Below are 12,704 nucleotides of genomic sequence, written 5' to 3' on the forward strand. Positions count from 1 at the left end.
TGATATCAACACTAGACCAACTGACCAACTGTCTTAAATGTTTAACTTTGTTAAGTTAAACTTTATAAGTATTTAAATTCACTTATGAATCTAATACAACAAATGTATTTTTAAAATCTTACAAGATAGAAGATAACTCTCTTAGAGAGGGTATAAAATCAATACAAAGAACTTTTGAAAACTTGTAAAAAGATATTTTCAAGAAAAGTCTTAAGAATTTTAATTGGAGATAGTAGAGAGCGTATAAATATTCTTGATAGTGAAAGTTCTTCTCTTTTCTTCATGCAAACTCCTTTATATAGACTTCTTTGAAAAAGATCACTTACTTAGTGTTGGGTTATTGAGCTCCCTTCCTATGTGGAGAATAGGCCCAAATAATGTGGATCATTAGGTCTCAATAGGTTAAATTGAGATGGGTCAGATTAGTAGGGCACATTAGAGTCATTTGAAGAGAGGCAAAAGTCAAGTGAGAGAAAAAGAAAGAGAGAAAGTCATTCCCGCATAACCCTAAACCTGCATTGGTGTTTTTGTCGTTGTGAAGGTGTTCACCGTTGGATCGAGCTGATATTTTGACAATAGGTTCCAAACATATGGTTCTTCATTCTGACCGTTCGGATTATCAATCGAAGATCTATATTGGGAGAATCAGTTCTCGCACCAGCAGTCCTATTTTGGAGAATTTTCATCTTCTTTATTCTCATTTGTAAGCATTTGTGCTTATTTAAATTGGCTTATTGATCACATCACTTGGTGTTATTATTGGAGACTCTTTTGTATCCTATTATTGATCATAGTAGATTTTTCTTTGGTCTGGACGACTAGTGGTTTTTACCCTTGCATTGAGGGGTTTTCCACGTTAAAAATTGTTGGTGTCTCTTTGTGCTTTAGATTATATTTTTGTTCTATTTGTTTGATGCTCCTCACAGATTCTCGCAAGAAGAGGGATGAATTTCCACTGCATTATTACTTTTTCTAAGTTGTTATATTTTTTGACCCTTTCCCCATCAGAGTGGCATCAGAGCTCTTTGGTTAAGGGACTGTTTAGTTTGCGTGAATGATGGAGGCACATACAAAATTGATTCCTTTGGATGAAGAAAATTATCACCTATGGAAAGGCGAGATGAAGGACTTGCTATTTGTGAAAAAATTGCATCTTCCTGTTTTTGCTTCCAATAAGCCGAAATCCAAGTCATATGAAGAATGAGATTTTGAACATCAACAGGTATGTGGATTTATCAGACAGTTTGTTGATCATAATATTTATAATTTTGTTGCTAATGAGACACATGCGAGAAGCCTATGGGATAAGCTTGAGCCCTTGTTTGCCTCTAAGTCAGGGACTAATAAATTGTACTCGCTGAAAAATTTTGTGGAGTTGAAGTACAAGGAAGGAACTCCTGTTTTAAATCACTTGAGTGAATTTCAAGGACGCTATGATCAATTAGCAAGAGTGGTTATAAAATTTGATGATGATCTATTGGGCTTATTCCTATTAAACTCTTTATCGAATTCATGGAAGACATTTTAGGTTTCCATGATAAGTGCTACCCCTAATGGTGATATTTCTTTGCAAATGGCAAAGAGTGGTGCTCTTAATGAGGAGATGAGAAGGAATACACAGGGTACTTCATCTCATTCAAAAGTGCTTATTACAAAGAATAGGGGGAGAAACTAGAAGAAAGAACAAAATAGTGGTAGAGATAAAAGTAGGAGCAAGTTCTGGTCTCGGTACAAGAATGTTGAGTGTCATTATTGTCACAAAACAGGGCATATAAAGAAGAACTATTTTTTTAAGAAAGAGAGCAAAGACAAAAAGGGTAAGCAAAGAGAAAAAGATATCGATGATGGTGATCGTGTTACTACTACTACATGTGGTGACCTTGTTTGCCTTTGTGATTATGACGTTATTAATCTTGTATCTGATGAGAGCATGTGGATAATTGATAGTGATGCTACACTGCATGTTACATCCAGGAAGGAGTTCTACACATCTTATACACATGGTGATTTTGGAATATTGAAGATGGGTAATGATGGAGTGTCTAAGGTTATTGGTGTTGGTGATGTTCACTTGCAAACCAACATGGGGATGCAGTTGTTGCTTAGAGGAGTTAAACATGCTCCAAATGTTCGCTTTAACTTGATTTATGTGCAGGTACTTGATGATGGTGGATTTGATAACCACTTTGGTTCTGGAAAGTGGAAGCTCACCTAAGGTAACTTGATTGTGGCTAAAGGGGAGAAAAACTCTAAGCTTTACTGGACAAAAGCTTTAGTTGCTAAAGATAGTATGAATGCCATGTATATGGAGTCATCTTTGCGGCATAGAAGGCTTGGGCATATCAGTGAAAAAAGACTTAACTACTTAGTGAAAAAGGACTTAACTACTTAGTTAAAAAGGATGTTCTCTCAGGATTGAAGAGTGTAGAGTTGGAGAAATATTCTCACTACATGGCTGGTAAACAAACCAGAGTATCATTCAAGAAGCATCCTCCTTCCAGGAAGTCAGAGTTGTTTGAATTGGTGCATTCTGATGCTTGTGGCTCATTGAAGGTAAAATATTTTAGTGGTGCAATTTACTTTGTTACTATTATTGATGATTGTTCTAGGAAGCTTTGGGTTTATGCTTTATAGAGAAAGGACCAAGTGTTGGACAAGTTTAAAGAATTCCATGCTTTGGTTGAGAGGCAGTCAGGCAAGAAGCTGAAGCGCATTCGTACTGACAATGTTGGTGAATATTGTGGACCATTTGATGCTTATTGTAGATAGTATGATATTGCACATGATAAGTAAAGAGTAATTCTCTTTTTACTTCCAGGGTTCTTGCACCTTCAAGTTTTTCATAATACTCCTTGCATTAAATGAAACTCAACAAATTTTGTGCACACCTGCATCCCACCACCACCTCGCTCATTCATTCATTGTGCTTCTTCTTTGTTTCTCATGTTGGTTTGTTGTTTGGAGATCTGTGGTCCCTCGTGTTTGTAGTCTCGGTGTCTTGATGTGGTCTTGTGCTAGTGGTCTCCGATGGTTGAGTAGTAATCGGGTCTTAATTTTTCATCGAAGCAACTTTCAAACGTATTTGAGGTTAGAATAGTGGAACATCCTTAACCGACGTTCGAAATGCGCTTAAGAGGTTGTCGACGTTCAAATGTCGATTAAGGGTCATCGTACTTCAAAGTACGGTTGAACTTTAACCGACATTCGAACGCCGCCAATCCTTAACTGCAGTTCAAACGCCGATTAAGGGTCCATCAAATTTCAAATGCCAGTTATGATTGTAGCGTAGTTAGAAATGTGGTTGCCCTTGCTCACGAGCCCGTGAAAAAATAATGCACCGAGACACAAAGTGGAAAAGCTACACCGAGAGAGGAAGGGAAATACACAAACAGAAACAAAGGGAGACTTGAAGAAGGACGCAAGAGAGACAAAGAGAGCCCTTTTTGATTTTGAAGGAGGCGCACAAAGTATGAGCTTTGGGGTGTAGGGTTGGCTTTTTAATTTTTGAAAAAGAATGTGATTAGTCAATTCTTCTAATTTCTTTTTAGATTTCTATATAGAATTGCAGACAGTCAAAAGAATAATATGGCAAAGTTGGAGGTACAGGAAGAGTACGTGAAGATGTAGAGAGAACATCTGTAAAATATAAATTTTGAATTAAAATGATGAGTCTCACCGAACCACTTGAGTTCATTAAACTAAAAACAAACAATTTATCAAATTAAATTAATTTCTGTAGCAAAATTAAAACAATTGAATGACTTTTTTTCTCATTAAAAAATTCTAGAATGAAACTTCAGAAAGAAATAAAGTATTTTCCTAAGAAAAATACTTTGGATGCTAGATACCCCTGTACACGCTACAGAAAATCAAGTACGTTCTACTTATACGTATATAAAATTCAAGCATAAACCCTAGGTCTAAGAGAGAGATGCCGCAATACTATGATCATACATTTCTAAACATAGAGCACTTAAGAAAAAAAATAAAAATAAACTGCAGTTTGACCTTCCAATAATTTTGAAGAGGATACTTTTATAATGACTCTCGGTCCTACAATTTTTGTGTCAATAAACTCCGTGATCGATTATTCCTTTCATTTCAAAGTAGACGATTCCTTCAGTTTTGCCTTTTCTTGTTATCAATGATGATTTCTCTACCCACCCTTTTCTTTGAACAAAAATAAAAAGTATTCGCTTTCTTGGCCCAGCTTGGTGGCGAAGACCCGTATTTGAACTCAACAGACACTTCACCCTCCGCCGCTTCTTCAACAAAGATCGTTTAATAATAAATCATTCATTTGATTCATTTCACCCTTATTTACATGAATCATGATTAGTAAAATAAAAATGCCAAAAAGAAAGACCAAACTTAATCTAATCTAACTTCTCCAATCCTTTTTTTCCTTACTGGAAAGAAAAATTGAAAATAGATATTCATCGAACATAGTCTTCAGAATGAAGGGAATGTTTTGCCAAAACGTCTTGTGCAGAACCCGACCAAGTTAGGCTTATACGGCAAAAAGGACTTCTTCTTATTAATCATTCTCAATTCTCTGTTCTTAACATATAAAGCCTCGTGCGCTGTCACCGCCGCTTTTTTCTTCTCAGCGAAACCATTGCCTTTCGGTCTTTCAGCGACCTCTATGCTCCACCGCTCGTTCATCCTTTTCTTCTCCGCCGTCAGGAACAGATACGACTCCTTCCCCTCGCTATTGCTCCGGCGAAGCAAATCAAAAAGCTTCCACTTCTTTGACGACGACCCTGTCGAATTGCTCTTCTTGCATTTTCTCGGCGAATTCGGCGTCCACATGCAGTAAGTAGCTGCCGGGACTCCCTCCAATTCATCCGCCTCCGACGAAGACGACGAATCCGACAGCGGAACCTGTAACAGATCGTGCTCGCTCCGGTGAAGATCGGCTCCTGTGATAGGGAACCGGAGGACTGCCGCGCCGGAATCGCGTCCGCCGGCGATGCTGCTCCCTTGCGTACTTGGAATCTTGTGGTTGAAAATGGGGAAAAACGCGTCGTCGAAACAGGCTTCATCTCGAAACGCCGCAAACTCGAAACTCGCGTCGTCGTTTAGAGTCCTGATGTGATCTTGTCCGACTTGATTATCGACGACAGCGAGTTGAACGGTGGTGTAGTAGTTGAAGCTTGGACACGTCATCGAATCTAAATACTCTTTTTCTTGTTCTTTCTGCATTTTATTTTTTTTTCAATTTGGAGCACAACTCAAAAGCGTTGCTTTTTGGACTTGTTTTTCTGATCTCTGGCTTTTCGTGCAGATTGAGAACGATTGCAGAATAGCCGTGGACTTTGTGTATTTATAGGATGGAAAAGGAACATGGAAATCAACTTGGAGAAGTCCAGGAAGCTCACAAGGTATTATAATAATCATTTCAAGAATACAAGGTTTATATTTTTAAAATACGTCAGGAATGATGCAACCGTAACTACTGTCACCATACCAAAAATGTATTGTGATTGTAATTTTTAATTATAATTTATTATTAACATTTGAAAAAAATAATAAACTACTTTCATTTAAAACGTATTAATTTAATGTTTAAACCTTTCTGTGGGAGCAAATATAGAAGGAAAAAGAAAAATTAGTACATTAGGAAAGGAGTAATAAATTTTAGTGTTGTATACGGACTAGTAAAAATCTTTAATATGGAATGAATATGAAGAAGGTCAGCGTGTACACGATGAAGATGAGACAATAGCACAATGTTAGTAGACTTTTGTTAAAATGCTAATTTCTATTTATATAAAGATAATATTTTACTATATAAGTTTATTTCTTTTATTCGTCATTTATATGATATGAAAATTTATGTTAAAATATAACTTAAAATTAGAGTTCATAAAAATAAAAAATGTCTATATTTTTAGAATTATGTTTGATTGTCTTTATCTTTATCAACTAAATCAAAATTAAATTTCAATAATTTTCTTTTAAACCTACGTTGATATTTTTTTTGAAAAAAAATCTTCTTTGATATGACGCTTTGTTTAGTTTTCACATTTCCACTTATTCAGATATATAACTAGATTTTGTTTTATGGCGTGTCTTGATTCACACGGTTTTCCATCCATGTTTGCGTATGTGACTGCGTATTCCTCAAGTAAATAATTTTTTGTTTGGCCTTAGTTTTTTCGTTATATTTTTATTCCCTTTTTGTGACTTTTGACACTTGAACAAGATCATGCGAGGAAATGAAGGAAGAAATAAAGATTGTTTGCGTGTGGATATGATGTTGTTTTCTTTTGCATGTCCTTATGTCCATGTTCGGTGTTATTGTCATCCACATGAAAGGGCATAATCATGCATATTGCATTTTACTTTTTTTCTTTTGGGTCACAAATTACGCTTTACTTTGTTATTGGGGAACAAACAGGCAATGATGGGTTAAAAATGTCCATGGATTCTACCGTGGATACTAATTTATGGATCCACCGGTGATCAACATATTAAACCATTAGATATATTAGTTAAATATATGAACGAATAAAATTAATGACAGGATAAAACCAGTAATGACAGGAAATTTGCAATTTAGTCCCTGCATAAAACCGTAATTTTCATAAACTGTAATTAATAATGTTCAGAGTATGAAAATATATTATATTTTTAAAAATAATTATTTATATTTTTAATAATTAATTAAATTATAATATTTTTTCCTTTTGAGTTTAATTTATTAAATTTGTATATCAATGGTCATTACTGATAACAATTTATATTATAAAATTAGACAAGACTAATTAATTTTCATTTACATTATATTATTTTATTTATTATCTAAATTAATACTAATTTAATTTATTATTTAAAAGCAAAACAAAATCAAATATTCATTTTGTCATTTGTTTATTTCTGTTAATTATTTAATAAATTATTATTTGATGATTTTAATATTAATTTTCACAAAAAAAAAATCATATATTTTTTTAATTTTCTTACAAAAATTATTAAATAAATAAATAAATTTTATTGAATATAATACAAAATAATAATTAGAAACATATATATAAAGAAATCCGCTAAAGACTGGCCAATTTCCAAAAAGAAAATATAAACAAAAGTAAATCTTTGTCTTTCATGATCCCTAACCATGCTATACCTGAAATAACAACTGTTAATTTTTATAAATAACTGTGATATGGACATATTGATGGATTTTGTATTTTAGTTTATCCGAGAATAAAGTTTTGCATTATGTTCACACAAAGAAATTGGATTAGTTTATCATGTTTTCTTTATTCTTTTACTTTTTTAGTGATGAATTTTTAGAAAAAGGATTAAATCGAAAATTTAAATAATAATAAAAGTTTATTCAAATTTCAATAAAAAATTCATACAATTTTTAACTTAAAATTAAAAAAAAAGACTTGTATATTTTTTCTTATATATTATATATTTTTTGGTTGTGATCAAGGTAAAACTGAAATTTTGGCTTGAAGTCTTAAAAAAAGTCTTTATTTATAATTAATATATTATTTATGTCTATGTGATGACAAGTTAGCATTCAACTCAAATTGTAAGAGCAACTCACATAACAGTGGCTCAAACTTACATAGCAAATAAAGAATATATATATATATATATATATATATATATATATATATATATATATATATATATATATATATATATATATATATATATATATATATATATATATATATATATATATATATATATATATATATTACACGTAAGCAAGCAATTTTTAAAAACTTTCAACAATGTTGTATAAAACCGGATGATAGCTTATTAACCTTCAATAGCAGGTATGCTAGAATTCACAAAAAAATATCATCATTCTCATTAATATTTTTCGTTCGTTGAAAGAGGTGCAACGTAAAATGATTAGGTCTCATCGTGTATGTGTAACGCAACACATGATCTAGCATTAGCATATTGTTTTCAGGGTCGATGATTAAGCCAAGTACAAATTATTTGGTGGTGGTCGCAATAGTAATATTAAACAATTTATCACGTAAATAATATGCCTGCCACACGCCCTACAAACACAAATATAGCGTGTAGGTTTCATTGCATCGTGCTTTTATGCAAAAGAACTTTCTTGCTTCCCTTGTATGCACCCTATAAAAAAAATTAAACCTATGGTATGCTTGTAGGAAAGTGGAAGGTATATTTGAACATTTTTTTCTGAAATAACTAGAAGAAAACTAAAATAAGAAAAAAAAATCTTTTTAAATTAAAATCAATTTATCTATAAAAATTGAGGAGCTTCTACAAATTAAATTATAACTAATTTCAACTTTAGAAATATTAATTTCGTTTTATTAGTTTTTATCAACTGAAAAAAATTATATGAAAAATTTATCTAAACACATGTAATTATTATAATTTGTTATTAAATCTTTCTATTAGTTGCATTCTATATTATTATTTCTACAGACCGGTCATACATTCTTAACTCCTTGATGTTTGATCTTTGGATCACTCCTATATTCTATTTTGTGTGTTTTGATTGTTTTGAGCTATTCGGATAGTATATGTAGAAAATACTCTAAAACTTAGCTCTTTTCAAAAGAGAAAAGTAGTATGTTGAATCTAACAACCTAACAATTTTTTAAAAAATACAAAAAAGGACAAATTATCATTACCCGCTCATCATATACCTTCCTCTCAATCTCATATTTCAAATTAGTGTAGTTGGAGTCCCCAAAAGTTAGCAAATATCACTAACTAAACAACTCTTAGGTGATATAATTTTATATAATTATTTAAATTATATAAATCAATCAATAATTTTATTTTTTAAATTAAATTTCTAGAATTTAATTATATAAAATTGTATATTATGAAGTTATTATAGTTTTAAATGGTGTAATTAAGTTTTATTTATATTATTTAAATAGAAAATAAGTTGTTTATGGTTTCGAAGAGAAAGCAAAAAAGAGTCCTGAAGTTTTAGACCGAAACCAAACTCACCATTTGAAACTATACAAACTCACATTCTTCTATGTCATAAACTTATGTGTATATAATATAATGGTTCATTAGAGCATTTTAGATGGAACGCATAAATTAATTAATTGAAATTATTGAATGATTAATTTTGAATGGAAAGTGAAATAATACAAAATGGATAAACTTTGTTGAATACAAAACTAAATGTTTTAGTAGAAAAACGAATCTTAATTGTCCCTCTTCAATGCCACCTAATAATAAAAACTATATAATTATTAATACGAAATAAGAACTTAAGTTATTTTAGCGTTTTGGGTGGCCCTTTTCGACCACGAGAGAATAAAGTAGAATCATGGTTGAAACGTAGACCAAAGAGTATTGGTAAGTCTAATTGAAACTTTGTTCTTAATTTAATAAATTATTATAGGTCTTTTTCTATTTCAATGCTTATTGTTAAAACAGTAGAGTTTCTAGAAACAAAATCCTGCACAAGAATGCAGGTATTCAATAGCGTCAGGCATGACGTTGATTGAAGTAAAGGGCGGCAAGTAATAAACAATAAACAAAAAGAAAGAGGTTGTTTTGTTAATTAAGAAACCAGTTAATAGAATAATGTAAGGTATAACTTGCCCAAGATGCCATCACAAGAGGTGTCATATATGACAGCCCAAGAATCAGTATTGTATAATCAGAAAATATATTATGTATTTACTACATGATCAAATTTTTGATAATTGAAAATAAATTTTTGAAAGAGGTTGTTTTGTTAATTAAGAAACCAGTATTATTTTCATAATATATATATATATATATATATATATATATTATGAAGAATGTTGGAAGACAACTAAATCGAAGGAAGTGACACATGTATTGACAACCAAAGAGGTGGAAACGGAGACTCAAGGTAAACAGGATGGAAAAGACAAATCCAGTAGAGAACATTGGCTTCAAACAACAAAACAATTAGGTATGTGATCAAACTTCAAGTTTAGGAAATTATGAATTTGTTGTGCAGTAAAATAGTTGTGATAATTGGTATAGTTGAGATTAAATTGCTTGTTGTTCGGGTGAAAAATCAATGGTTATATTTTGTTTGAAGTGTTGATTAATTGAAATATGTTGCTGGTAGTGCAGTCTTTATAAAACAGTGGTTATACATGTTGTTTTTGGGTTAAGAATGCTTGTTGTTTTAAGCTGTTTGGTGCAAGATTTTTGAGTTTGGTATTGGACGTGATGTTTATGTGTTGTGTGGACTAGTTTTTATAATGTTTAGGTTTATGATTAAATGTTTGAAGTTGAAACATGATGGTGCCGTGAATTTTGATGGTTGGAAATTGTTTAGTTTTAAGTTCAGAACCTGCAACATTGAAACTATATAGGGTGTGGTGTGTTTCGAGGTTTATCAGTGTTGTCTTAGTGGTTTTAAGAGTTCTACGTTAAATGAGATTCTGCGTAGTTGTGAACACGGTTAGTTTGTACAGTGACTATAAGGTGGTAGGATTAGACTTGAGCCAATTATTAAGTGTACATACTGATATGGTGTTTGTGAATCATATTGTGATCATAAGGAATGACCAAACCAGAGGTGGAGCGTTAAGGTTTGGTGTGCAGGGTCTAGTGTGTGTTTGTTTTGCCTATTTGGTGTAGATTGTTGTGTTTTAATATGGATGTTTTGTTGGTATGTACTTATGCATGTTTTGTTGCTAATAACGTTTGAAAATCATGTTGTATGTATAGCTGTTTGCGTTGTGATTCTGTGTTTCTGGTTGTGGCCGAGCTGTCCGAGCTGCATGGACGGGTTGAGATGTCCGAGCTGCATGGTTGGGTTGGGCTGTCTAAGCTACGTAACCTTGCAGAGTTGACCTAGAGTTAGGCTAAGGATGTTTCTGTTTGGATTGTATGTTTCTTGGCAGGGTTGACGGAGAGTTCGGCTAACTGGGATGTTTTTCTGTTTGGATTGTTCTGGACCTCGATTTGTATTTTCTAAAACTCGGCCAAGAGGTTTCTGACTATGGTATAGTTGTTTGACTGACTAGTTCAGCTATTTTAGAGGTGATCATGTAAAATTCGAAGAAAAAATAATATGTTGAGTTCGTGAAACGGAGAAACAGAAAAACTCAGAGAAGAAAGAAGAGAAAACACAGAGAGAAAAATGATCTGAATATTTCGATATTGAATTAATTCCTTAAATGCAAAGACAGGCTACAATATATATAGTCATTCCAAGCTACTGAAAAACAAACAACAAAGACTGAACGGTCGTTTAAGAAAAAATCGATCGAAGGCCGAATGATGAGTCAATATTTTCTCAATTTCACTTAGCTTATTGTACCGAATTTAATCAGGGAATTGTGCTTAAATGTCCGGTATTTTTCCGTTTTTGCTAATTGTGCTTAATTTGACCAAAAATTCTTATTTTAATTAATTTGAATTATTTGAGCTAATTATTTTCATTATTAATTGTAGGAAAATTTTTGGATAATATTTGGGACATTTTGGAGGTCAAAAGAAAATGTGACATCAATTTTGTTTAAACTAAAAAGTGAGAGGTGTGGATTTACTTTTTGGAGGTGCAACTGAAATTCTGGTCCAGCTTGGCAGCAGCTTGTCACGGAGTGGGCTGGTCCACGCCCATCTATCTTCATCAAGCACATGGAAGGCACACACGTCCAAGAAGCAAACTTGAGGGGTGCTGGAAGAAAGAAAGCACACGCCCACGCCGAGAGTCCAGCAAGGTAGGAGCAGCTGCAGATTCCACGTTGAGCTGGAAGTGGTGTGACCGCCTGCACCATTCAACTCTTCACTCGGTCACGGCCCAGGGGGTGCTGGATGGAATGAAGCCCTCGGTCCAGCAAGCTCCACGGTCCAGCAGGAGCAGATTGGTCACGCGTCCAAGGGGCCTTCATTTTGGTGTGCATGGAGAGGAAGGGTGCTACGTCCAGCAGCACACGACCCATGAGCAAAGAGGAGGCAGCAGCGTTGAAGCATTTACAGGAGAGAGCTCCAGCAGGTTGAGGTGTCTCGGCCTAGGGCTGGTTTTGTTGGATATTAGGAAGTTCCAGCGGCCGCCACAGTAGAAAGAGAGGGAGAACCACCGAGAGAAATGTAGTGCACACGGAGATTGAGAGTGGAGACCTGGAGCACGTAGCATCCAGCGTGTCACGGAGAATGGATGGAGCAAGGCTTATTACGTTTAGAGGAGAAGAGTCTAGGATTTTTTGGAAGCACACGGAGAACAAATGGATGGTCCAGAGTTGGTGTGCACGGTGTCCAAGAATGAATGAAGAAACAGAGTGTTGTCCGTGATTTTGAGCAAGGAAGAGGTGTTCGGTTTTTACTTTTTCACGCTTGAGTCAAATTTTATTTTCATATCTAATATATTAAAGTGGATTTAGGTTGAAGCAGCTAGCTCATTTCATTCTCATCTTCTTCACGTTCACGTTTGAATTCAATAAGTATAAATTATATTCTACATATGCATTCAAGAAGCAACATGTTTATTTAAATCACTTTATTGCTTACGTATTTTTAATTCATTGATTTTCGTGATAAAATGCATTTAATGTTAAGCTAAAAGTTCATATTCAATTGGTTCATGAAAATGTTCATTGAATTTTCATTCTTGCTGCACGTGATTTAATGCTTTGCAATTGTTTTTTTTTTATTTTTTATTTTTTTCTTTATTTAATTTTAATACTCACTTTAATGTTTTCAATTGTATTTAGTTGTGTTGAATTCTCATTTTTAATTTC

General features: G+C 33.2%; 1 protein-coding gene and 1 long non-coding RNA gene across 2 annotated transcripts; one reads left to right on the forward strand and one right to left on the reverse strand.

Moving 5' to 3' along the window:
* Nucleotides 1–4,280: 4,280 nt before the first annotated feature.
* On the reverse strand, nt 4,281–5,644 carry LOC148197727 (uncharacterized). Its single transcript, XM_088091781.1, has one exon. The coding sequence runs from the start codon at nt 5,203–5,205 to the stop codon at nt 4,453–4,455; it is 753 nt and encodes a 250-aa protein (XP_087947907.1). The 5' UTR covers nt 5,206–5,644; the 3' UTR covers nt 4,281–4,452.
* A 4,082-nt stretch (nt 5,645–9,726) lies between these two features.
* On the forward strand, nt 9,727–12,353 carry LOC148197728 (uncharacterized). The gene is made up of 2 exons (XR_015779882.1): nt 9,727–9,919; nt 11,419–12,353. It is a non-coding gene; the product is annotated as an uncharacterized LOC148197728 (long non-coding RNA).
* The last annotated feature ends 351 nt before the right edge of the window (nt 12,354–12,704 follow it).

Source organism: Vigna umbellata, chromosome 5 (assembly GCF_029865625.1).
Source record: "Vigna umbellata cultivar VRB3 chromosome 5, Vumbellata_1.0, whole genome shotgun sequence".
NCBI classification, from domain to species: Eukaryota; Viridiplantae; Streptophyta; class Magnoliopsida; order Fabales; family Fabaceae; genus Vigna; species Vigna umbellata.

Bases quoted from the DNA above. Each gene is read 5' to 3' on its own strand.
- LOC148197727 (XM_088091781.1), bottom strand. From the start codon at position 5,205: ATGCAGAAAGAACAAGAAAAAGAGTATTTAGATTCGATGACGTGTCCA.